The sequence below is a fragment of the Syngnathus acus genome, chromosome 14 (assembly GCF_901709675.1).
Source record: "Syngnathus acus chromosome 14, fSynAcu1.2, whole genome shotgun sequence".
Lineage (NCBI taxonomy): Eukaryota > Metazoa > Chordata > Actinopteri > Syngnathiformes > Syngnathidae > Syngnathus > Syngnathus acus.
The window spans coordinates 625,465-648,379 of record NC_051099.1 but is presented as its reverse complement, the minus strand read 5'-3'; the positions used below and the strand labels follow the sequence as shown (position 1 = coordinate 648,379).

Genomic DNA, 22,915 nt, shown 5'->3' with positions numbered 1-22,915 from the left:
AGCAAACTCAAATGTAATTGGTTCTCTGAAATCCTGCCTAGCCTATCGAATTCGTTGTTGCTGAAACACCCGGGCCTCGTGGGGATTGGAGAAATATCAGCTTCTGTGTTTGGGGGTCTTGTTTCCACAGTCATCAAAGGTTAAACTCCGAGGTCTTCCATTTTGTTTGTCCGGTACGTATTCTGTTGCAATCGGTGAACTAAACGTGTCGCAGCATCTAAAGCGGCGGGCGGGCGGGTGCACGTGAGATATGTAAAATAAAGTCGGTAACAAAATGACTTGGGATGACAACACAAAGACGTCACTGCACTCTTATTACGCATTTGTAGATTTGTTTAACTCTCGTCCAAACTCGTGCTGCATGTTCCAAGTACATTACAGTACACTAAAGTACAGTGCAGTGTTCTAATTCATGTCGAACTCAAGACATGTAGTCGTTGAAGGGAGCCAGCAGGGGGCGGGCCTGATCAACCTCCAAAATGTGGTTTTGGGCAAACTGACCATAGTTTGCTTTTGAATTAATTGGAAGAAAAGCGAGTTGTTACTCCCACCCCTTTTCGAACATGTATATGAAATTATTGTCTTGTTTTTCTCACTACGATTTGTCGCCATTGTTCATTTTGTTCTACTCTATCATTCTACATGACCATATCAGTTGTGCATTGTTTTCATGTTTGCAACAAAATGAAAGAATCATTTTATAAATCAAATAATTGTCGTATTATTAGCGTAACAAATTATTTTAAGGGGGGGGGGGGGGGGAGGGGGACATTGTCTTGGACCTGGAAACTATATATTTTACCGTCTGAAACAAATTAGTATGAGATGAGATGATGCATGAGTGTAAAATTCTAAAACGTGCATGAATGAGTAACTGCTGTGTCAAATTTTACACAATGAATATTTAATATTCATTACGTCTGCCTCACAAACACTGTTCCGATTATATCGTATTATTATTATTGTTATTACGATAAACAAACTAGGAGAACGGAGTATTTGCTCAAAGCGTTTACCTGCTGAACACAACACGTTTGATATCATTGTGCAGCATAAGGCTTCTCAATTGTTTTTTTCCACGGAGTCCACCAAGTAAAGGCGTTTTTCCGATGGACGCTTGAAGGCATCAGCGCGACTGTTATGTGCTGCTGAGAAAATGGGGGAGCGGAGCGGAGCGGAGACATAGCAGTAGGTGGGAGGGGCTTGCTAACTGTGACGTCACTTGCTGCGTGGAGGAGTATAGGCTGTGCTGTCAAGCCTGTGTCAGTCTGATGAAGATTGGCATGCAGGTAAGCTGTCATTCATTTTCAATGTCACTGCTTGGGAGCTGCCGCCGCCGCCGCTGCTGCTGCTGCTGCTGCCGGGCTTTACATTTCAGCGGCCCTTTCCCCCCCATTCCCCCCCTTCTTTACAAAAGGCAGGACATTGTTCATGGACTCAGTCAGGCAGCCAGGCCAGGGGAAGAGAGGGAGGGAGGAAGGAAGGAAGGGAGAGAGGGAGGGAGGGGGAAGTAGAGGAGGGGAGGAAGAAAAGAGGGAAAGGAGGGAATACGTATTCTTGTGCTGGAGGGACAGACCAGTGGATTTTTTTCCTTTTTTTCCCCCCTCCGTCTGGATTTATGTGTCGGCGATTTTTCTGGCCAATGCACGTCAGATGTATTTTCGACGCTTTTTATTGTTGTTGATGCAACATATGTTCTCGACGGGCTTCTTCGTTTTTCGTTTGTTTTTCTATGCATTTGTCGCTCACAAATGAAACAGTAGAACAGATCGCAAACGAGTCATTGCTGTGCATTTCAACCTTTTGTCTTCACCGCGTTTGGTTTAACGCATTCGATCCTTTACATTTCAAAATAATTAAAATATATATTAACCGAAACGCCAAAGTAATGCTGGGACGCTTTTGTCACAGGAAAACTTGCAATTGTTGATATAAAATAAATACTAACCAGTGACAATAGACACTAGCTAATAGTATTTAATTTAGACCGTGTTTCTCTTTCCATTGCTATATGTTCAACATTAATTTGCCCCAAAAATATTCTACACTGAAAACTCAAGAAACAACACGGAATTGCTGTAGATGTTTGGTGTTTTTTTTTTTCTTCTTATACATCCTGTCTTTGTTGCCATTCAACATACCGTTGTAAATGTATGCTTAGTTTCCAGTTTTTGAACATTATGAAACTACTATTCAATGCTTACTTTTAAGCTGCCGGACTAAAAGAAAATGTTCCGTCTTTGGGGAGCTTACTTACCACTTGATATCACCTCGGATGGATTTGATTGATAACCATGTATAGGATACTCCTCATTCGTCTTAACCTTGTTTGATTGACTTGGATGAGCCCAAGTCAGGGAGTGGTAGACTAGACTACTTGCGTAAACACTGTCTGGTTATGATTTGGAATGTTGTGAGTGAAAGTTTAAAAGTCCCAGATTGACTTTGACCTGCTAGTCCTTTGAACTAAAAGAAATATTGATTTTATATTCTTTATTGTCAGCTTTGAAGCATGCTCATTCTTCTGCAATTTTAACCTCCAATAGATGACAAGCACACTCACAACAATATAAAGAATATAGCCAGACATTATCTAAAGAAGTGAACTGAAATGAAATTAGAAAACATGTCTTAAATGTATGTTGTAAAATAGGACAGGTGAAACAACAATGGCCCTAAGCAGCAAATCATTTCAAAATTCAATTTTTACTGTCAGACAAATTTGACATGTTTCTGAGGATGAAGTAATAATGTTACTGTCAGCATGTGACTACTTTTTTCGCTACAGAAATGAAAGTGTGGCACTGTACTGCAAAAGACACGAGTTAAAAAGAATCCCCAGCAATCACCAGTGGCGATGTTTGTTCATTGCATTGTCAACCATGCTGAGAGCTTAATTGATTTGTGTCATTGGACATGCAGAGCCCAGCCCGCAAGTATTCTGTCACTATTTACATATTTCTGATGGGGAGCAGCTTTTTTCTGGAGCAATTGCTAAATAGGCTGTTACCATGGAATCATTTAAGGATAGACTATTGTATTGATTCGGGCTGCATCTAATGATTATTTTAATACTCGCTGAATCTGTTATGTTGTCGATTAATGAACGTATTGAATAAAAAATGTTGACAATTCCTTTACGAACAAACGGGACATTATTATTATTAAATTGACATACATTCATTTTGATTTAGTTAGTATATAACGTGACAGAAAATAGGCAACATTGTTATTTTCCCAAAGTAATAGTTTTATTTTGGTTCAAAATTGAGATCATCTGGGATAATTTGCGTTTGGTTCTATTATATTCAATAGTTCAGCAAGCGTTTCGTCAGTTGGGTTGTGTTGCACGTTTTTGCCCGCTCACGGATGGCACTGTTCATGGCCACCAAGCTGGCCTCTATTTACACCTCCGCTTCAAGACAGACTGCAAGCTTTACTCTTGGTCATTCTGCATTGGCATCATACATATACATACATACATACATACATGCCACATGGGTCAGAGAGATTTAGCTACGGGCAGGGCAGGTCAATATGCAAATGACGATCTGCCGCGGTGTTGTCTCTTTTGATGTATTCTTCATGAATATACGCCCCAAAACAGGAACTGAAACACTGACGCCAATTTCTGAATCTTTGTCGTAAGTTGGTGCCAAAGTCGAGTGTTTTTAAAAGGACATTATTTCGAGACATCAATCGTTATTATTCAAGGATCAAGCACAAAATCAAATTAGCAACATCTTATTATGTATTCTGCATTTAAAGACGCTGAACCTCATTGTGCCTTTGGTTCTTATCTCTTGTGGAATGTCGATAATCCTAATAAATGAGGAGTGCTTCACACACAGAAATATGAAGCCTTCCAGTAAATCCCCAATTTATTATACTCCAGAAGTGTGTGACGTTCAAAATATTTGAATTCAATTGAACAGCAGATCATTGAAATCTTGGCAGCAGATTTAGTATATATATATTATATAAAATATGTTATAAAAAAACGACCATTTAAAATCCTTCGCAAGATGATTTGCAGCATGTGTATGAGATGTTTTTATCCAGGATTAAGAATATCAAGTTTTGTCGTCTTCCTCAAGTCAGCTAATTTTAGGTGTGTTTTTTAGGGGCTTGTATTTGCCTCATGCCGTGCGTGAGCTAGCTGCTCCACATGTTGCAGGGCTAATGGCAAGTATGGCTTTTATTACAACGACAACAAGTAGAGTGGCTCTCGCGTGGCCCACGCGGATGTTCCGGCTGGCGTTTGTCTGTCGCGTCACTCCATGATCCAGACGCAAACATCTCTTGGCCCGCCCGTATTCATCTCTCGATGAAATTGCCGTCTGTGTTCCAATATGTGTTCATAGTCAGCTAATCTTGCCATTAGTTGTTGTTCCTCAATTGAAATGAAAATGTGTGCAAGTTGTCTGCTTTGTCTTATTTTGGATTGTTTTTTTGTTTTTTTTTTGCCGAGCGCATGCACAGTGGTATCCGTTTCTCCCCACTGCAGCAGCAGAGTTTCCAGCAGGGTTTCTGTTGTCCCTCCACTGTTACTTTTATTGCAAAGTAAACAGAAGTTCCAAACTCATTAAATGAATGTCTTTTGATAATGACTTGACTCTATTGGTTTTTGTCTCCTGGGGATATAAACATTTACAGTATCGCTATTTGTATTTGAGTTGCGGCAAAGAAGGTAACTGCTCATGGAATTAAAAGAAAGCATGGCGTTGTGATGAAATCCCGTGGGGGGGCTGTGTGCTCGCTCACACGTCATTTGGGTACAAGTCAGCTGTTTGCCCCTTGTGCGCCGGATTAAAAATGACTCAGCCGGGATGGGCTCCAGCACACTCGTGAGAAGATGGACGGACGGACGGACGGACGGATTGCTTTGGCTGGTGTTGCATAGGATTGATGTCATGGCCCATTGAAGGCAACTTGAGAATAGTCCAAAGTTTGACTCATTGTTGGGAGTTTTTAGTGCTTTGTGACATGATCCTTAACTTCATTTTCATAATGTCATAAACTATTGAATTAAAGAGCAGAGGGACGGCAGCTAAGCGCCCGCCCACCCACGCACGCCTCCCATTCACTCACTCACTCACTCACTCACTCTAACTTAAAGGTTCTTTTCCAAAGGTTGGTGACAGCACTAACATGACTTATAAACAGCAGCTTGTAGGTGGAACAATGTCATGTAAGCGCTTCATTTCTCTCCCTGAATCTTGCGTGGGAAGCACGTACTTGTCTCTGACGACCTTAATCGTCAGTGTGGTGCAAATGGAAGTTGGAAATCTGATAGTGTTGGCTGCCATGTGGATTGTTGATGTAGTTTGGAAAGGAAATATTTAGGAGGGAGAGGCTGCAGGGTCAAAACTAATTCAGTGCTCAAGTTTGCTCCGTGGTGACACCTCTCCATGGCGTTTGTTGTTTAGTCATTCCATTTCCAAGAGTTTCCAGATACACTTTGTGTAACTTCCACTGCTGTGACATTGTGTCAAATGGTAGTAAAAGCAGAACAGAATGATTCGATGCAAAGTATAAAACTGTGTATCATTTTTAGCATTAGCATTGGTAGACACAGATGGTCGAAAACGTCTTCTTGATTTCTTTGGACAGGCGTTTGAAAGCGTGCTAACCACATCTACAGTACGAGCACTTTGTCCTTGTCGGATGAGCACTTGCAACTCATTGGCTTTTGCAGACAGAGAATTCATACCCTGAAAGGTGGAATTTTACTAGCAAGTTTTTCCAAAATACAATGAGCTCATTCCTAAAAACAAAAATGATAAACTACTGCAACTTTTCAAACACTACATTTTATACGACCATAAAATGTATTCATGCATTGTTCTACATTTTTTCTGTTTTTCTTTGTGGGATTTGCTGTCCAAGGGTTGAAAAAATTGCTCAATATATTCATAGTCACCCTTTTTGCAAGAGTGACTATTTGTGTCTACAAACGCCACTCTGTTTGCAATCACGTTATTTGTGGCGGCAGACACAGCATGTCAGCTGGGATGCGCTCAATTCAATTCTTGTATTTTTCTCACTTCTGTAGGATTCAATCATTGATTTAAAACAAAAAACAAATGTTCTGGAGTAATCAATCAATCGGTTTGTTTCCGCTGCATCTGCTCTGATTGCACATGCTCAAAAATAAACAAGGAGTGTTTTTTTTGTCTGGAAATCTGCTTTGCTGTATTATATTTGCTGCTGTGCTTCACGGCCCCACTCATGTTACGCTTCATTGTTTGTATGTAAGAATTTTGTGTGTGGAAAATATTAGGACACCTACCGTCACTAGACCTTAGTGATTACAAATCAGTTCATGGTAAAAGTGTAGATCTGGAACAGAAGATGACTGCGTTTTCTTTGTGGAGCAAGAAAGAGTTCCAACAAAGACATCCTGACCGCTATGTTTTTCCACACATCACAAGACAGGCTCAGCAGGATGCCGTCTGTTAAGTTGGTCACTGCGGCAAGCACCAGAATTCCTTCTCCTTTTTTTCTCTTTTTGCTCAAACAGATCCCCAATCACAAAGTTGACCTTTTTTTCTTCTTACAAAATCACACTCGGAGCAAAACGACTCAACAGACAAGCTTCTAGTATTAAACGAGTGAACGGTCGAGCTTCCTCAGACTCAGTTCAATCGTGCTGCTGTGTTTACCTCTAAGTAAAAAGACATAGTATGTGAAGACGGACAGATGTCCCGGCATGGCTTGGCATGGCCAATTCTGTATGAGCAGTTCCTTTCTACTGATCTCAATTGGAATGAGTTTGCCAAGTTACGCTGCCCGATATGTAGGGGAAAGAAATCTCATTGAATCCTATTGAGAAACGGATTGTACCTTTTGAAGTGATGATACCTCAAGTCAGGGCACCTCCAGCTGAAGCTGGAAATTTACCAGAGAACTATGTGAGTGAGTGAGTGACTTGTTTTGTCTGGCACAGCTGTCCTTATCGGTCGCTGGCTCGTTAAATGTTGGACTTATCCCCGTGGCGATGCTGCACCGGTTCTGGTTACCCCTGTGGGACTCCAAGCTAAAGCCATTGTTTTGACGCCTTGTATGCTGCATTGACTGCTGGCGGAAAAACAGCAAATATACACAAAAGATGTTTTAAGTCATGCATAAATGCATACTATGTTTTAACCATTGTAACGGTCTTTTTTTTTTTTTTTTTTTTCTACATTGGCGTATTTTGTGCGCATGATCTAGTATGCACGTTCAATACTCAAAACTATCCAAGAGTTATTCCGGTGAAGTTTCATGCTTTAGAAGGGCGAAACAGTCATTTTGTCTAATAACTCTCAAAGCAGTAAAAAAGTGTCCGTGTTTGATTGAGGTGGAATTTTTGGCATAATGTCATTTTCGCTATTAGCACCGAGTCTGTGCATGCCAATTGATCCTGCTGTTGTCATAGCAACATGAACCACTAAACCTCTGTGCAGCTGTTGTTATGGAAGTCCATGAACAGCTGGGGGCCATAGCTGCAGAGACATTGTGGGAAAACTGTCTCGTGGGTGACTTCTTTTCCACCTTGACCGCAAAAGAGTGGAATCTTTAAGACGTCCATCTGGACGGTGGCTTTCTCTTAAAGAGAATGCAAATCTCAAGGAAGAAGAAGAAGAAAATGGAAGGATTCTTAGGCACGCTGTAAACTCAACCACTCCTATGAGGGGATGGGATGTGTTTGTGTGCCCACTCTTGGGTCTGGATACTGCTAACTGTGGCTATGATAGCGAGCTAGCTACCATAACTAGCTATTGTGCGTTGCTAGCTCGCTAACCTATGCGCTAAGCAAAATTCAATACATGGAAGGTGAACGTACTACTTGGCCTATCTTTTGGTGCAAATGGATTTCAGCATTAGGGAAAGGACCAAAGGTGTTTTTAAAATGAGTTTCGATTGAATCGTATTGCATCGATTTGAAAGGTATCGTATCGTTGCCTGTGTATCGAGGTACATATGCTATTGGCAACATCTAAAAGATAGCCAGCCCTATATTGTTTTAAAGTGAGCTTACAAACTGTTTTACTCATGACATAGCATTGCGCACGTGAGCGGAACAAAAAAAGGTTGTTCTTGTCCTTCTTAGCCCCTCTAATACAGAGACACACATGTCCACATAGGCCCTCTGGTAGTGGCCGCCCAGCTAGCACACAGTAGTCCCCACTGAGCAGTGCTAAAGTGAATAAACACCATCCCATCTGAGGCTGTGTGTGTGTGTGGATTGCTGGAGGTAGGAGGCCCGTTGTGAGCTCTGACCGTACTCCCACTGTTCTGGGGGAGCTTTAAGCGAAAGATCAGGTGTCCTGCCGTGAATGCATGATTGAACTTCAATGTTTTGCATGTGCGCCATACCTCCACTTTAGTGGCGTGGAGCTTCATGAGGACCTGTCAGTCAGTTGCTCGCTCAAGAGAATTTCACCAGATTTAGCTTCACCGCGTCGAATTAGTTGTACACTATCTCCCCCCTCTTGACCAACCTGATTATTAGGTTGAAAGAAAATGTCACAGTAATGATGATTGTGCTTGATGTGTTTAACCTAGTCATCTGTTGACAGGCTCTTTGAGAAGACTTGGACCCTGGGCCACCACGGCACGGCGCAAGCACAAGTCAAAGCTGCTGTTATGCTGCGGGCGAGCTAACTGTAAGTAAAACATCCTCTCCGATTTAAAAAGGAATTAATCAAAGTACTATACCGTAGCCATTTGAAATGGACTCAAACCTGCTCGAAGCATCATTGACCTGCTGTGACAACGCTTTCATGTTGTACTGCCAAGCTCTGTTATGCAACCTTGATTTTGTTGGATGCTGGAAATGACTTGAATACAATTAGACATATAACACCACAAGTAAATATATATATATACGTATATAAAGAAGGCATCTGCAGACACAATAAAAAGATGGCTTATGAGGCAGCTGCACACATGGCAATGTTTAGCTGAAAGCTTGAGGAGGGAGGTCTGGTTACACTGTGCCATTTTGGTGTTCCTCCATAAAGGAAAGACTAATCACGCAGCTAATGTCCGCAAACCCTGGGCTTTTAAGTGCTTCGCGTGCTCAGCCGTCCTCCAAACATAGCAGCCTCTTCAAGATTTTATTTTCCTCTTCATTTCTACGTACATTTCATGCAGCAATCCCGGACAAGATGGCCGGCATTAGCTGTGTAAAAAAGCTGCAGGGTGGGTGGCTCCATCTTACTTTAGCAATGAGACCTTGGCTGCTGTTGACGGCAGCCGCTTGATGTTCTATTGTGGACAAGCCACTTGGGACTGACTCACTATTGTGGGAGCCAGCCTGGCGTTTCCCGTTTGAGCCGTTTGACACCGGCTTCTTGCTTTGGTACTTGATTTATCAGCCAAAAACTCCATTACGCCCCCCCTGTCTTTCTCATGCCCCTTTGTAGTCTAGGTCCCCCATTTTCAGCCCCCCTTACATCATTCTTGTATTCAGCTGCAGAGACCACTGCTGTTGTCCGTCCGTCCGTCGGTTGGTTGGCGGGCGGGCGGGCGAGCGGGCGGGCGGGCGGGCAGCATTTCCGTTTAAGTAGGGGAGCTTCCCCGATGGAAGGTCTTTACAGCTCATGTTTCTGCCACCTGTCAGTCAGCTTATGAAGTAGGGGAGAGGGGCCAAGCTCACTTGATAATGCAGTCGAGTGAAGAACACCAGTGATGCCATTGCAATTTGGCGGCGAGCCTGCATTAGTCACCCAGACATTTTCAATCACCTTTTGACATTTTGCTCCGATTCTCTTAACATAATGAAGCCATGTTTTGACTAGAATGGCGTATTAAAACAGATTGGTGTTTTGCATAGACACTATATTCTTGTCAAAACAGACGGAAAGGCAGCGCAAAACTGAATTTTAATTTTAGAAAGCAAATCTAAAAAGATGACCTTTATCATTATTTATGTATTTCAAACAGCCAACCCCCCAAAAATCTCTTTGTTCTCCCTCCAGCAATTATGACTCAATTAGCAAGAACGTAGTCAAGAATTCAACGTTTTGACCATGGCTATGAAATGCTATGCAAATGGCGCAAGATTGCGTTGCTCACAAACACATCCTTCCTGACCTCGCAAAAGTTTAAGGTTCCGCTTGTGCTCTTCATTATTATGTTCGCAGTATGAGCTCCCAATTCCTCCCATCACATTTACTAGCTCTATGCAAGAATCCATCCATATCCATTTTCGCCTCACTCGCACTCTTTACCCCTAGCAAGCCTAATTGTAATTATGTTGATTTAACTTAGGCTCCCTCCGTGTCATTTGAATAGGAGCTTATTAGTGGGAATATCTTTTTATATTTATTTATTCCCATTTCTCAGCATTCCTGCCGCCATTTCCAATTACTCTTGTCGTACGCCTGTAATTGCCTGGATGCTAATGGCCGCAAGACAATCGTGCTAAATGAGGTGAGGCCAAGAGGCTAGGAGCCCGACTTCATTAAGAGCTAATGGGATTTTATATGGGGGCTGAAGACACAGCTCATCAAAAACAGAGATGGAAGGAAAACAAAACAGATGGAGGGGAGGGGGGGGGGGGCAGAGCTAAATCACCAATATTCTCACAAAAAGCACAGGTTAGTCTTCCCTTTCCTCTGTCTACATGAAGCTTTTTTATGTTCTTGCAAATTACTTTTTCACCATTCTTTTTTTTTTTTAATACAGAGGGGAAAAAATTGCATGGATGGATGTCCCAATATGTATTTTTCATCCTCATCATCTACATACATTTACAAAGCACTCTATGAAGATTCTATTGTATTCAACATGTTTTTTGCAGACTGAATCTAAATGTTTGGTGTATTAAGTAGTTAAGAAACAAAACATTTTTCACTGTTAAAGTTCACATTTTCGCACCCACCCACCTTCTGTGCAAACACACTCGATTAAACAGTCTGACTTTGTGTTCTGTTCAGCGCGAAATACATGACTGTACAATAAGCTCGCAAGACAAAAAGCACAGCTACTGTGTGTTGGCTGAGTAGGTGAGAGGAATGTGTGATGTCTGTGTGTTGTATGAAAAGTGGAGCTTTGTGGACTTGGAGAAGCCCGTGTACCCCAGAGACATAGATAGTGGCTGCTTTTCTTGGAGTACACGCTGCGCCCTGCTCACTTTGGTCACTATCATGCGCACTGCACTGCCTGCAGTACGCAAGTCAGTGAGGCTTGAACTTTGCCTCTGTCGGCTGCATCCAGATGCAAACGGAGACCCATCTTTTTTCATCCCGGGGGGAAATTCACAGTCCGACAGTATGGGTACAAGAAAAATCCACAAGTGTCACATGACTAAGTCATTTTATGCTGTTTTGAATTGAAAAGAGAAGAGACAAGCATTTTTATGTTTTCAGTACTATGTGACATGACTGACCTCAATAAATGGGTCACTGAAAAAAAAGCCCAATTTAAAAAGAATTATTTGCGTACCCCTGAATGGGGAATAAGCACCCAAAATAAATTGGGGCTGGCTGTATGTGTTGTTTCCATAGAAACGAACCTGTGAAAAGGTCACTGTCAAAGGTTTTCTCAGAGAAAAGTGAAACGAGATGAAAACAATGGCAATTTTATTCTTCCTTTGTATCATCTGTGCCTCCTTAAACCACCAGATTTTCCAGCATTTATAAAAATGAAAAATTGGTGCAGTTGCCTCTCCGAGAAGCCAGAGCCTCCACACACACACACACACACACACACACACACACACACCAAATCTTTCTTGATAATAATTTATTTCTCTCTTTTGAAGTCAACATTTGAAAAGGGAGAGTGGTCGGTTATTGGCTTTTGTGTTTTATTGCAGATATGTCAAGCGCTTGCCCCCTCAATCACCGACCGGCAGCTCCTTCCTTTCCGCCGCTTCCTCTCAACTCATTTTAATTAAGTCAGTCTCCGTGGCATGGTAAGCAAAGATAATTGGAGAGGCTTTTTTGGATGCCATTTACTCTAAAGGACACACTTGTTCACATTTTCTCACTTTTTCCTCCACTCTCTGGCGAGGATTTATCACCCCACCCCCCCTCCCCTCCTTTCTAGTCTGTCAATCCAACACACAAATATAGATGGATGCCTAATTTGCCAATTTTAGTCTCCACTGAAATGTAGATTGTATTGTTACATTGTACAAATTGAAGTGTACAAGTGTGTATCTTTCACTAAAATTGGACTGGGCCTTACTTCAAGGGGTCTAGAGTGGGCCGGCCGGCCGGCCGGCCGGCCACCCATCCAGTCAGCCGCCTAGGGGAGATCCGATGTCTGTTGGTGCTGAAATAAACTCCAGATGTCCTGCCATCTGAAAGGAGAAGGGGCGGGCTTAAGGCATGCATGCATACCAAGAAGCAAAATCAAACTTTTGGGAGGCAAACTTAAATCAAACGATAATATAACCATTTGGCCATAATGAAGTATTTTTTCCTGTTTGATGTATCTTTTTTTTTTTTTTTTTTTTTAACAGTAGGCAATTCAGTAGTCCTTGATCAAGCTTGTGGTGCTATCGGAATATTATTTTTATCTTTGTTTCCCTCTTAGAAGGCTCGTCTTCAAGAAAAGGGAAAAAAACATCTCATTATAGGGCCATTTTAGTGATGTTAATGAGTTTATCTGCATATATTCCTCTTGTCATTTGGGAATTCCAATGAATTTTGGACTATTGTAGTTTCACTTGAATCGACTTTTCGGAAGCCAAATCCCAATATAGCTGTAATAGCCACATTTGCATAAAAGACAACAATTGCCATGTGATTGGACCACTGATGTCATTGTCAGCGCTAAGAAAGGACGCAATGAATCTCGCAAACTGTCATACCCGAGGGAAAGGCCGACGGATGTCTTTATTACTGCTGTATTTGAATATATGAAGGACGTTCATCAAGAAGTTTAGCATGAAGAAATCAAGTGAAGAAGGTTTGACTGAATTGAAGCATGAAATGAAAACACCAGACCAATATTTTGTTCGACCACCAAATCAACCAAAAAAACGGACATTTATGGAATCTTACTCGCATTGTTTTCATTTGATTAAAAAAAAAAAAAAAAAATTCTTAGGGGTTAAATGATAGTGTAAAGGCGCTCAATAAGAAAGTTCAAGAACATTGGGGTAATGCCACTAAAACGACAACAAAGTCTCGCACCACTTCTGTTCAGCATGAACATGGGCAGATAAATAAATCATACCAGCATGAATTTGAAGTGCGGGTTATTGAGGAGCAGGGAGTTGAACACGTGGACGGACTCGCTGGAAAGCTGCTACAGGTCCAGGTTAATGAGGTGGTCAGGGAGTGAGTGGCAACAGGATTCCAAAAGTGCTTTCTTTATGTTGAGCTAGGTTAACCCTGGAGAGGCGCATTTGTAGCCCAAACATCTCAAGTGAGACAATATTTGTTTGCCTCTGGCTGTGTATGTACCTGAGCGTGTGAATTTGGACAATATTTGCTCTTTTTTGCATTAGCATTGGTGTCGGTGGGTCTTTTGTGTGTAGCGCACGTTGCCAGTAATTGTGGGCTCCCTTTCCTCGGATTTTATTGACCATTTTTCAACCCGCACCGTGTTATAAAGGTACAAGATATTTAGCTAAAAGCTGACAAGTCTGAATGGCACAAAGTGTCGTCAATGCGGTTGCCTCCTGCTTAGCAAGAGCCATTTCAATTAAGCATTGAGAAGAATGAAGCTCTATCCATCCATCCATAATACTGGGCTTTGTCCGCTATAGAACGCCGGCTTGTTTGAAGTACAGGCCAGAGGCTGCTATCATCATCTGCGTATGCAGCCATAGCGGTGACTCATTTTGCATTTATTAGGCAAGAGCCTCAAGTCTACACCTTGGAGTTGTCTGAAAGTTGAATATTGAAGAGAATCCCCGTACTGCGTAAAATCCATAAAGGACGGGTGTGTGTGTGTGTGTGTGTGTCGCGTGCATGTGTGTGTCGCGTGTGTCGGGTGCGTGCGTGCGTGCGTGTTTGCCTCCAATCCAAATTCACAGACCTCTTTGATGTTACTTTTATGCCCACTTTTTCATTTTCTCCATTTAATGCTCACTGGTGAATTTTGATTGCTGCTACAGGCAATTTTCAAATGGTACAATTTGTGTAATACTGTAATGTATGAAGTCATTTCACCACTTAAAAGTGACTTTTGTAATCAATTTGAGACTAGCGTGCTTGTAGTATACTGTTTTTATATATGTACTACACTGTTGAAATGGATATGTGTTTGTGTGTGTATTTTTATGGACGGGCATTGTTCTCTGCTCCAAATTGCTATTTTGTGGTTTTATTCCTTGGAGGGATAGTGAAACTTGAGAGCCCCTCTAAAATACTGTGCCATAATTGGAATTGCTTTATCTTCAGTCTCATCAATGAATGCACAATTTTAATCACTAACACACTGGCTGTATTTTGCAATTAAAATGAGGACAGATGCCTTTAAGCTGATAACACTTGGAATGAGAGCAACAAAAAGCAAGACACAATCCGTACACAAAATGATTGAAAACCAAAATAGTTCTTGAGTGTCCTTTCATGTCATACACCTCAATTGCATTGAGGCTTCTGTGGTACGTACTGTGCTTAAGTTGAATCTGTATCGATAGGTTTATTTTTGGAATGATTTTAATCCATGTCATCTAGCTTTTATTTATTTATATGAATTAAGCCTTACTAAAACTGGATTTCTTGAAGCGTGCGTCCGTCCGTCTTTGGGTACCTTCTAAGGCTTTATTATTAGCATGATGATTTAATTTATTATGATGATGACTATTATTCGACTAAAACACCACTCCCCCTCAGGTTGAAATTCACAGGATCTTTTTTTTTTCTTTTGTGCACATAGGTTATCTGTAGCTTGGGGAAAGTTTGCCTGCTGTGCTTGCCTATAGTAAGTTGGGGTGATTGCAGGGGGCCTATTTGTGTGTGCGCAATGCACCCCCAAACCAATTAGCTCCTACAGTGTGGGTGAATGTGACAGTGGCATTCCACAGGGTAAAGCACTTAGCTGTGTGGGGTCCTGGCCGATAGCAATTAGCCCACTGGCAACAGCCCTAATTAGCCTCTTGATTGGCTTGATAACGCTTCAACAATGAGCCAGCTGTCTTGGTGCAAAGTTGCTACACTCTGGCACATTAGCTTCCAAACCATTCCTCCAGGCCACCGTACAGCATTACGAGTTATCGCGTTCTTTTGGAATGACCGCTTTCGTATCTGGATCATAAATACATCTTTTCTGTCTTTCTCAGTCTCAATGTGACGCTATCCCATGATGCAACATGTGTCTCCGGCACCTGCAGTGATAATGATGGCCACCCAGCGCGTTCCTCCACCATCGTACCAGGAGAGCCAACAGGTTAGTGGGAATAGACCAAAAAGTGAAACATGAACTCGACATTGAAAAGGTCACTGGATGTGATCACGCATGGTGGCTGTCCATTAATCCCACCGTTGCTTGCTTGATAGTTTTGTGATCATGACCCCCGCATCTTTGAGATTTCAAGCGTGCCGCAGCAAGGCTCATTTACAATATATGTACGTATATCTAGTCTGAAATGTTGCTTCAAGAAGCAACCAGCATGCCCCCAGTGTGTCACGCTTTGTGTGACCAACAGGTCAGTGTTAATTAATTAGCTCTGAATGTATCTGGATCTAGCCATTGTCCCACAGTGCGAGGGCAGGTTGATTCTCACGCCCCTCCCTCCCTCCCTCCATCATCATCATCTACCACCTCTGTCTGCTTTCACCCAGAGGATTAATGCAAGAGGAGAGAAGCATGTTGGCAAAATGCAAATGAGAGCTAGTTAAGTGTGAAGAAGCTCATTTATTTCCCATTTCGTGCTGGGATTAAGACTTGAAGCTTTCACCCTCCCCAACCTGTCACAAAACTGGGGGTGGGGTGCGGCACACGTAGCCTTAAGAGAAAATGAACATCTCGAAACAAATTCTGGTGGCCAATTGACAGAAATCTTAAATATGACTTGATTTACTGACTTTCTTGATTAGGAAAAGAGCTAGCTGCCTTGTTGTGCAAAACAATTTGCCGTCAATTCTCATTTGTAGTCTGCCTGCCTGCCTGCCTGCCTGCGTGAAATACACGTCGCACTCCATTGCGTTTGGGAAGTGATTATTCAAAGCTGCGCGATGAGTAGAAGAATAACGGCTGACAATGTTTACAAACATGTACGCTGCCGCATTTTGAATTTTGGTTCACAGATGACGGGCACAACTCAGCAGAACAACAAGACCCCACAGGTCCATATCCCAGCAGCCACTGCGGGAGGAAATAACTCTGTCAGCGTGACCCTTGACCCACAGACTCAACTTGAGTCTGACAAGAGGGCTGTTTACAGGTTGGTAAAACGCATGGAGTATTACTATTGCACCAGCAGTGATGAAAAATACAAATACACTGTTTGTTTTTTCGCAAATATCAAATGGCTTTTAAGCCTTCGCAATACGCTTCGATGCCAAGTACGCTCTCAAGGCACTATTTGAAATGGTCATCGACACGCCGGACGGCCGCAAATTGGGCTGGCTGCGCCGTAATCGCCGTCGATCCGTATTTCAAGTGGGCATAGGCTCTTGTGTTGATTTAAAAAAAACTCGAATATGGATGCACCCTGAGCTACCATGAAATAAATGATTCCAAATGTTGCGATTTTCTTTTCTCAGGCTGGATTGTCGTCCTGTATAGACAGTAAATTAGGAGGAGGGGCGGGGCCAAATGAGAAGCGAGGTGCCTCTGTATCTATCTATAATGATGACACTGCAGACGTCGCGTGTCGGACCCGCTCCCCGGGTCCCACCCCGGGGTATCCGCTGCTCGCCCCTCCACTCGCTCGGGCGGTCGGGCCTGAGGCCAGCTGCTTGCTTTGATGTGAGCAGCCATCTTTGGAGCACTTTGTGCTCTAATCATTCCCTCCTCAATAGATAGCGATTTGATCAAAGTGAAAAGAGGTCAAATCTTTTTTTCCACCAATTTTACCCACCAATTCTTGTGGGATTTAATGTTGTTTTTCCACTAATGACTAGATTTCCCATTTTTACCAGAGCATGCGGATTCCTCGCTGCATTCCTTCCTCCTTTGTTTGGTGCCGAGTAAATGTGTGATAGGGGAATTAGCCTAATGAGTTGTGGCACTTACTATAAAGATCCTTCTGGAGCCTGTGCATCCTATTAAAAAGCAAAAAAAGCCTGTCTTTCCTCCGAGCATGCAGTGATGAAGGCTGGCTGCTTTGGTGTAGCCATGTAAATACGATGCTTTGAATGAATAGAATAGCCAAATGAAAATAGGCCTGTTTTTCTGCATTTGAGCTGCACCGTTGAGTATTTTTAGCAGTATGTGTTGCTGCATGGCACAAAATAGGCTATGCCTCTTTGTTTCAGCAAGTCACGGGGTGCTGGTCTCCAGCTGCTACTGCTGCTGCTACAGGAAACTGTGACAAATGGTTATTAGTCGTTTCTTTCACATACACATTCCGTATACGGAAACAGCTTTGTGTCAATGTGCACAATTTAGCCCTCTCTGTTTTTCTGGCACAAGAGTAGCCTCCAGCGAACATAAAAGAACAGATTGTTTTGCCATGGAATGCTCCCTGGAAGGCCTGTGATATGATGTATGTGTGTCATCATTTGATTCACAAACCCAAATTGTCATCCTTCTGGATGACAATTGAATCCAACTGGATCTCATGGTGCAGCCAATAGTTTTCAAGTCAATCTAGACAAGGTTCCAACCGATCTGGACTGATAGCAGTGACCGGCCGGCCGGCCGGCGTACAGCTCTACTGGACGACCCACCCCGCTGACCTCTGATTGTCTGTTTTGGACTTTTTCTTTCCTGGGTGAGCCAGCGCACACAGTGCAATGCCAGAGGGTGGCAGATAGTGCTGACTCCGCTGGCTGGCTGTCCTGTAAATGGCTGTTTTATGGCCCTTGTAATGATCCCCTAGCCAGCGATCTTCACTCTGTCGCACTGCAGATAGAAGCAAGCTGCTGCTTATGGCGCCCGACGTGATGGGGTTAGGGTTGAAGGGCTCAGGGTGCTCGCTCGCTCGGAGAAGGCAAGCGCTCATTGGAGTTTGATGGCCTTGCAGCCGTGCGGTTCTATTCACGTTGATGAAATTGCGTGGCTGTCCCCCCCCCGCCTTCCCTCCCCTCAGTTTTAATTCCGACTTCCTGTGTAAAACTTATTGAAATATTCGAAATGTTGTTTTTGAGGGGCTCCAAGGTTCTCTAAAATTCTGATGCCATTTTTGCAATCATTTTTGTATTTGTTAAATCACACATTTGATCCATTATTTGGAGCCAATTTTGACACCCTTAACAGGAGCTGAGCTAACGTTGACAAATGTGGAGAGCACCAGAAGTGATTTTTTTTGTTTTTTGTTTCCCCATTCTCATTTCTCTCCACAAGTACACATTATTAAAGCGACAGACATGCTGAGGCTCTTTCCTGTGCATTTAAGGCCTCCTGCTTACTATGCTGGCCACGTCTGACTGAAGGAGTGACATTAAATTGGGATCAGGCAGATTAGAATATAATATAGAGCACTATTAGAGGATGCAAATGAGAGTCACAGGTTTCGGCTGAGGAGGGGCCGAGCCGTGCAAGTGGAAGACAACACTGGATTAAAAAGCGTTTATCGATTCTATGTAGGTTAGATAAACATTGATGTTTTGGACTTTCTAGTTGCGCTTTTCTTTTTTTCCCCTGTCTGGTTGTACACATTATTGCTACGAATGAATGATCCCGATTGTTTCCGATCCCAATTCTAGATAACATGTGACTCTTTGATGGCCCCTCTTGTCCCCAGACATCCGTTGTTCCCCCTGCTGGCATTGTTGTTTGAGAAATGCGAGCAGGCGACGCAGGGATCCGAGTGCATCACGTCCGCCAGCTTTGACGTGGACATTGAAAACTTTGTTCACCAGCAGGAGCGGGATCATAAGCCTTTCTTCAGTGAAGATCCAGAGCTTGACAACTTGGTGAGTTCAATGCAAAATATCTGATATATTCAATGGATTTTGTTAGCTGGAACGACCGCAAACTTGATCAATCGCCATATCACTCATGCCCGACTTTTTTGTTCAGATTTTTCTCATCCCCCCCCCCTCATTGGGCTGGAGGGAGTTTTCGCTCCAATTTTCGAGATGCATCTCTTGTCTTGGGTAATAGTATTGTGCCGAGTTGTACAGTGAACGTTGTCGTAGCAAGTGGCGAGTGCGGCCAGCGGTGAGTCAAATTCCAAGTTCTGACAACAGCTGGTCAAAAGCCATACTCAGCATTTGGCCTGAAATAAATAAATAAGTGAGTGTCAAGTCACATACATGACAATGTGTGACAATGACAATAAAGATCTATTCTATATGAGCAGCCCCACCAAACAGGCTCAAAAGAGAGCGTGGAAAGCTTAGTGAGCTTCCCAGAATGCCATTTTGTGGACGAGGGATGAGAAAATGGATACAAACGCTTATTGATAGTAGAAACAAGTGTAAGTTGACCAAATTCTAGTTGGATGCTGATGATGTGCTTTTCCAGATGGTTAAAGCTATACAAGTGTTGCGGATCCACTTATTGGAGCTGGAGAAGGTCAATGAACTCTGTAAGGATTTCTGCAACCGATACATCACCTGCCTCAAAACCAAGATGCACAGTGACAACCTCCTTCGTAATGACCTGGGGGGGGGACCGTATTCTCCCACGCACACCAATCTCACCATGCCCCAGGTCAGTTTCCCACTGGATATCTCTTCGGACTGGTTTTGAGTTCTTATTGTGTTTGATTCCTCAGGAACTCAGTCAGACCTCGTCTCCGTCCATGACCTCTGTGTCCAACCCTACGGGGATTGTGACAGCCAGTGGGGCTTTGCAACAGGGCAATATTTCTGTAACCACCATCAATTCTCAAGTGGTGTCAGGTAGGAATGAATTTTCATCGAAAGCTTCTTGAAAGTTGCTGGCATCATCAGCTCATGCTTATCATTAAAGCTTCTTCAAGGTTTTGCTGGAAATGTATCCATCCAATAAATTGCTGTTATTTCTTATTTTCAATGATACATCTGATCAATGTTAGTAATATTGAGAAATGTATCATTACCGATCTCCAACTCCATCAAATGGTCCATGTTCACACATTGTTAGCTTTCGGAATCACGTTTAGTAAGAGTGTTAATTATCCTTCACAGGGTACGTGGCTGACAGACAGACAGACCCTTATAATGTCAAGCGTGTTCAGTGAAATGTTAATCCTGCCCTCTGGAAATCCCTTTTAACCTCAAATAAATCAATGTGTCAGCGTTTGATTGCTGTACATTGAAGCGCTTCAACACACTTTGGGGCTTGATCAAGGCTAATTAAAGCCAGTAACAAAATGACTTTTTTGGGTCCCCACAACCTGAATTCAACAGTTATTGCTCTTTTGGATTCAATTTGATAGAATAATATACACTTGATAGCCATTTTATTTTAAAAGTAGGGACATTTCTAAGTGAGCCCAGCCAAATTTTGGAACGCTATTGTATGTTAAGACTCCATTAGTTGTGTGGGACTCTGCCATGGCAAACTATTTGATTCTCATGCCAGTCATTTCTCATGCCAGGCGGGACGCTATATCAGCCGGTTGCCATGGTGACTTCGCAAGGACAAGTGTTAACGCAGGCACTGCCGCCGGGAACCATTCAGATCCAGAATTCACAAGTAATGCACAACATTTATTCCTTGATACACAATTTTCTCAATCCCCCCCCTACTGTCAGAAAAGAAAAAAACTCGTATAGGGGTTACAGAGCAGTGACACTTTAAATTGCAGCTCGCCAGCCGTGCATTCGGAAATTCTTTTCAATTTTTCTCAATATTTTGTCAGTGTTTTGTTTTTTCAAGATTGCTCATCCCCCTCCCCCCTTTTTCATACAAACGGCTCACTGGTTGCTCCCGCCCTCAGCTGTTTGTCATTGGCTAACATGAAACGAGGTTGGCGATTGGCCGGCCTTAGTGTTGCATTCAAGGACAAGCGTAAAAATGATTTTTGGATGCAGCGAAACCTGTCTCGTATCATTGATTTTAAAATATGAAAATATTGAGTGTTCAACTGTTCAATAAATAACTCAGCTAGGGGCACTGCCCCTTTAGTATACTCTGAGCAGCATTTTTTTATTTTTGGAAGGTGGGGCATTTTATTTTCCATAACAGTGCTATATGGTGATTAATAGTAAAGATGTTTTACTGGTTGATGGAGGAAGCATTGCTCAAATCCAGGTACCATGGTGACATTTGAGGAGGTGTTACTACCCTTGTCACACAAAAAGAAACTGGTTGCCTTTTTGTGTTTGTGTGATAACCTGAACTAAGCAAGCAGCAGCAGCAGCAGCAGCAGCAGCAGCAGCAGCAGCAGCCACTTTGATTTGACCTTCTTCTCACTACCTTTTGTCAATGTTCCACAGTTAAATGTTGATCTGTCAGCTCTATTGGACAGCGAAGACAAGAAGTCAAGGAATAAGAGGGGGGTCCTTCCCAAACAAGCCACCAACATCATGCGCTCATGGCTCTTTCAGCATCTCATGGTGAGGCAACAAATTGCATGTCCATTATATGATGTTGAGGCTGACAAACGCGGTCTTCTATTTCTCCCTCAGCACCCGTACCCAACAGAAGATGAGAAAAGGCAAATTGCTGCACAGACAAGCTTGACGCTTTTGCAAGTGAATAACTGGTAAGATGTCATGTGCTTATCCTATGCTGCCATCTTCTGGTTGTGTCATGTCTCTACTGCACTGGTCAAGAACCAATTTTAATCAGGCCCTTTGTGTCCCTCTGCTTATTTTGGACGCTGATTAAAAAAACTCAGCTTAACCTATTATTATTACGATCACTGCGATAACCTGATGCGCTAGTGAAAAAGACGAACGCTAATTCGGAATCGGCACTCCAAAAATGATCTCGAAAAGTATACGGCGGCATTTCAAAACTTGACCAGTATTATTCAATACATTTAGGTCAGGGAGGTGCTGGTGATTAGCGCCCATGCCTTGTAGTTAAGACAAGGCTTGACCATTTTTATGGAGAACAACGCGTTCAATTGTACGAGTTGGCCAGCCAGCGAAGCTCGTACTCACGAGCTTGCCTGGATTTTCTACTACCTGTAGGTGGCGCAAGTGCGTTGTGCCACACAATACGAATGTCCAGTTGAGAAAAGCTTTTGATAGGCCGGGGAACTTTATGCAGGAACTTCATTTGACCTCTCTGTTTTCAGGTTCATCAATGCTCGGCGGCGTATCCTCCAGCCTATGTTGGATGCCAGTAACCCTGACCCAGCTCCTAAAGCAAAGAAAATGAAATCCCAGCATCGTCCCACACAGCGTTTCTGGCCCGACTCCATTGTAGCTGGAGTTTTGCAAACACACAGATCCCAAACGGGAAACAATTCAGACGGTATTACCAGATACTTTCTATGATATCAACACATTTGTAGAAATTTAAATTGAAACATTTCCCAGCCATCTAAAATGCGTAGGTACTTGATTGATGATTTGTTGGATTATGTTTCTTTACAATCATGCGCGGGAATTCCAAATTTGGCCAGCTATATTAATTACATGGGCTGAACTGTACGAAATGAATGAAAAGTCAAGCTTGCATTTTCACCACTAGGTGCCACTATTGATTGATTAGAAGCGAGAAGTAAGCAGCTTGGGAAACGGATCTAAAAAAATAATCATTCATAACAATAGGTCAGTGATGTTGTTGTAGTGTATTCACTTATCTTCGATTTCCGTTAGCGTTAATGTTGTTGTCTTGTCAAATCAATCCGCAACTGACTGATGACCAGTCCAGGGTATCGTCTGCCTTTTGCCCAAAGTCGGCCGAGATGGGCGCCGTCTCTCTCAATTGGTTCAAGTGTGGAGAAATGCTATGACTATTTGATGTT

At 42.8% G+C, this 22,915-nt stretch overlaps 1 protein-coding gene across 5 annotated transcripts in view; it reads left to right on the top strand.

Moving 5' to 3' along the window:
• The first annotated feature begins 54 nt into the window (after positions 1-54).
• Positions 55-22,915, top strand: part of pknox2 (pbx/knotted 1 homeobox 2) — a 30,731-nt gene continuing 7,870 nt past the window's right edge. For 2 of the 5 annotated variants that reach the window (XR_005100289.1, XM_037270787.1), the window contains exons 1-12: positions 61-173; positions 1,124-1,289; positions 8,565-8,651; positions 15,236-15,342; positions 16,203-16,339; positions 18,806-18,977; positions 19,531-19,719; positions 19,784-19,910; positions 20,591-20,688; positions 21,432-21,551; positions 21,624-21,700; positions 22,241-22,419. Coding sequence is in view for 1 of the 5 variants with exons in the window: in XM_037270787.1 (XP_037126682.1) it covers positions 15,256-15,342; positions 16,203-16,339; positions 18,806-18,977; positions 19,531-19,719; positions 19,784-19,910; positions 20,591-20,688; positions 21,432-21,551; positions 21,624-21,700; positions 22,241-22,419 (1,186 nt within the window). In the remaining 4 variants the exon portion in view is untranslated. Of the gene's footprint in view, positions 174-767; positions 1,290-8,564; positions 8,652-11,809; positions 11,909-15,235; positions 15,343-16,202; positions 16,340-18,805; positions 18,978-19,530; positions 19,720-19,783; positions 19,911-20,590; positions 20,689-21,431; positions 21,552-21,623; positions 21,701-22,240; positions 22,420-22,915 lie in introns of those variants that run through there. The other 3 variants (XR_005100292.1, XR_005100291.1, XR_005100290.1) reach the window with 3 other exon arrangements.